This window comes from Leptonychotes weddellii, unplaced genomic scaffold (assembly GCF_054177405.1).
Source record: "Leptonychotes weddellii isolate Sample4059 unplaced genomic scaffold, ASM5417740v2 HiC_scaffold_14086, whole genome shotgun sequence".
NCBI lineage: Eukaryota > Metazoa > Chordata > Mammalia > Carnivora > Phocidae > Leptonychotes > Leptonychotes weddellii.
In genome coordinates this window covers 2,568-5,343 of record NW_027721201.1, presented here as the reverse complement: position 1 = coordinate 5,343, position 2,776 = coordinate 2,568, and the positions used below count along the sequence as shown (strand labels likewise).

At 37.8% G+C, this 2,776-nt stretch overlaps 1 protein-coding gene across 1 annotated transcript; it reads left to right on the top strand.

Moving 5' to 3' along the window:
• Positions 1-4: 4 nt before the first annotated feature.
• LOC145715824 (uncharacterized) lies at positions 5-2,565 on the top strand (the record flags this gene model as incomplete). Its single annotated transcript, XM_081809818.1, has 1 exon — positions 5-2,565. A coding segment is annotated over one exon (1,107 nt), but the record flags the coding sequence as incomplete, so codon positions are not given.
• Positions 2,566-2,776: the final 211 nt, after the last annotated feature.

The following is a 2,776-nucleotide window of genomic DNA, read 5'->3' as shown; positions in this document are numbered from 1 at the left end:
TATTGGAGAGAAACCTAGTGAATGTAAGCAATGTGGTAAAGCTTTCAGTTGTCTCAGGTCCTTTCGAATACACGAAAGGATACACAGTGCCAAAAAGCCTAAGGAATGTACAAAATGTGGTAAAACCTTCAGTTATTCAAGTAATTTACGTAAACATGAGAGAAGTCATAATGGGGAGAAACCCTATGAATGTAAGGAAGGTGGGAAAGCCTTGCATTCTCTTACCAAATTTCGACGATACATGATCAAGCAAAGTGGAGATGGACACTATAAATGTAAGGAGTGTGGGAAAGCCTTCAGGTGTCCCAAAAATTGTCGTAGTCATGAAATGACACACAGTGGAGTAAAGCCCTATGAATGTAAGGAATGTGGTAAAGCTTTCAGTTCTCCCAGGTCCCTTGGAAAACACAGAAGAATTCATACTGCAAGGAAGCCTCATGCATGTAAGGAATGTGGTAAAGCTTTCCGTTATCCCAGTTCCCTTCGAAATCATGAAAGAACTCATACTGGGGAGAAACCTTATAAGTGTAAGGAATGTGGGAAAGCTTTCAGTTGTCCCAATTACTTTCGAATTCATGAAAGAACTCACACCGGAGTCAAGCCATATGAATGTAAGCAATGTGGAAAAGCTTTCAGTTGTCCCCAGTCCTTTCGAATACACGAAAAGACACATAGTGCAGAAAAACCCTTTGAATGTACAAAATGTGGTAAAGTCTTCAGATATTCAAGTAACTTACGCAAACATGAGAGATCTCATACTGATGACAAACGCTATGAATGTAAACTATGTGGTAAGGCCTTCAGCAGTCACTATTATGTGCAAAAACATGAAAGAACTCACACTGGAGAAAAGCCTTATGAATGTAAGGAATGTGGGAAAGGCTTCATTTTTCGCTCAGGTGTTCAATCACACATGGTAATCCACACTGGAGATGGACCTTACAAATGTAAGAAATGTAAGAAAGCATTTATTTCTCCCAGTTCATTACGAACGCATGAAAGAACTCACACTGGAGAGAAACCTTATCAATGTAAAACTTGTTGTAAAGGCTTCAGTCTTGTTAATTCTTTACGAAATCATGAAAGAACTCATGTGAAAGAAAGTCTGTGAAAATAAGGAATGTAAGAAAGCTGTCATCTGTTGTATAGTCTTTCATGCATGCTGGAGAGAAATTACAGAAATGTACGGAATGTAGGAAAGCCTGTTTTTTTCAGAACTTACCAAAAAAGTCAGTGGAGAGAATTCCATTGGTGGTAAACAATGTAGGAAATCTTCATTTGTCTCACATCACGGAAAAACCAGGTTAGATTATTCACTGAATTCATACTATAGAGCTAACAAAAACTATAATTTTTACAGATATTTTCAAGGTAGTGTGGAAATTATATCCGAAAGAAAGAAGTAATATGGGTAAGCTTTGTGAACATGAATTCATGTAGAATACTTCTGAAAATCTACAACATTAAAGAAATGTAATGTTATATGGTCTTTATCAGGTATTCATTCTTAAAGTAATTCTTTGTACCATGGACTTCCACTTACTTTTGCAAGCAGATATTGAAGTGAGATAATTATGTAGGTACTTTTAAAGCGAGAGTTCCTAAGTTTAGAAAGTAAATTTTTCCTTAGTAATATTTTGTATTCTTATTTTGAAGTCTGTTGGGTCCATGGGTGATTGAAGTATATTTCTAATATGCAAGTAAGTTTAATTTTTATATTTAATATTCTGTAAGGAAAGGAATGTTGAGAAGTAACACTTTCATACTTCCCTTTCCCTGGTGCCCTCCTGTGGGGCAGGTACTCAATATGCTTTAGCCATTATTTCTATATTCTGCATTTCTTTATTATCAGAAAGTTCCCTTCTCATTGGCCTGAAGAGCCTTATTCTGTTTTCCTAAATAGTTGCCATATAGTTGTGAGTATGCAAAGTTCATCATACAGTATATTCTCACATGAATTATTATTTTCTTCTTTTGTCCTTTGTTCTTTGTCATTGGTTATGGCCGGGACTTGGAGTATAGAGTTACATTAAGAACAGAGGCCTGTGTGAGATAGAATAATAAATCTAGAGTTGGAGATGACCCTCCTTGGTGCTGTTAATGTCAAAGTCAGTAATGTGAACTACTGTTCCTAGAATCTGTTGCATTTATGGTTTCATGTTAGAATTCACCAAAGCCTAATGTACATGAAACTTGGAATACAGAAGTGAAATAGGATTAAGCACATTTCTCAGCCACCTGTAGAGAGGTAGGTAGAAGCATACACCTTCACAGACATGTGCTCCCAGCCTGTTTTCCTCATTTTTTCCCCTGGCAATCAAGAATAATCTGAAAACCACCAACAACTGCTTGACTTCCATTTGATCTGAGCAGTAGGCTTCTACACTTGTCTCCAGAGTTCTACATCAAAGATCCAGCATGGGTTTAAATTTTCCTGCAAGCCCTCAGGTATCCACAGATTTAGATTGTTATGGTTGAGAATGTTCTCTGAAGTGCTACTCCCCTCTTTTCTAGATTTTATTCATATAAAGTCTAATTTGTATAGTAAACATATTTTTCTGTTAACACCACTATTGACTGTGTTCTTTTGGGATGATGGGAGTGTTCTCTTTCTTGAGAGTGTTATAATTATGCATTTGTGAAAATGCATAGGGGTGCCTGGGTGGCTTAGTCGTTAAGTGTCTGCCTTCAGCTCAGGTCATGATCCCAGGGTCCTGGGATCGAGCCCCGCATCGGGCTCCCTGCTCAGCGGGAAGCCTGCTTCTCCCTCTCCCAC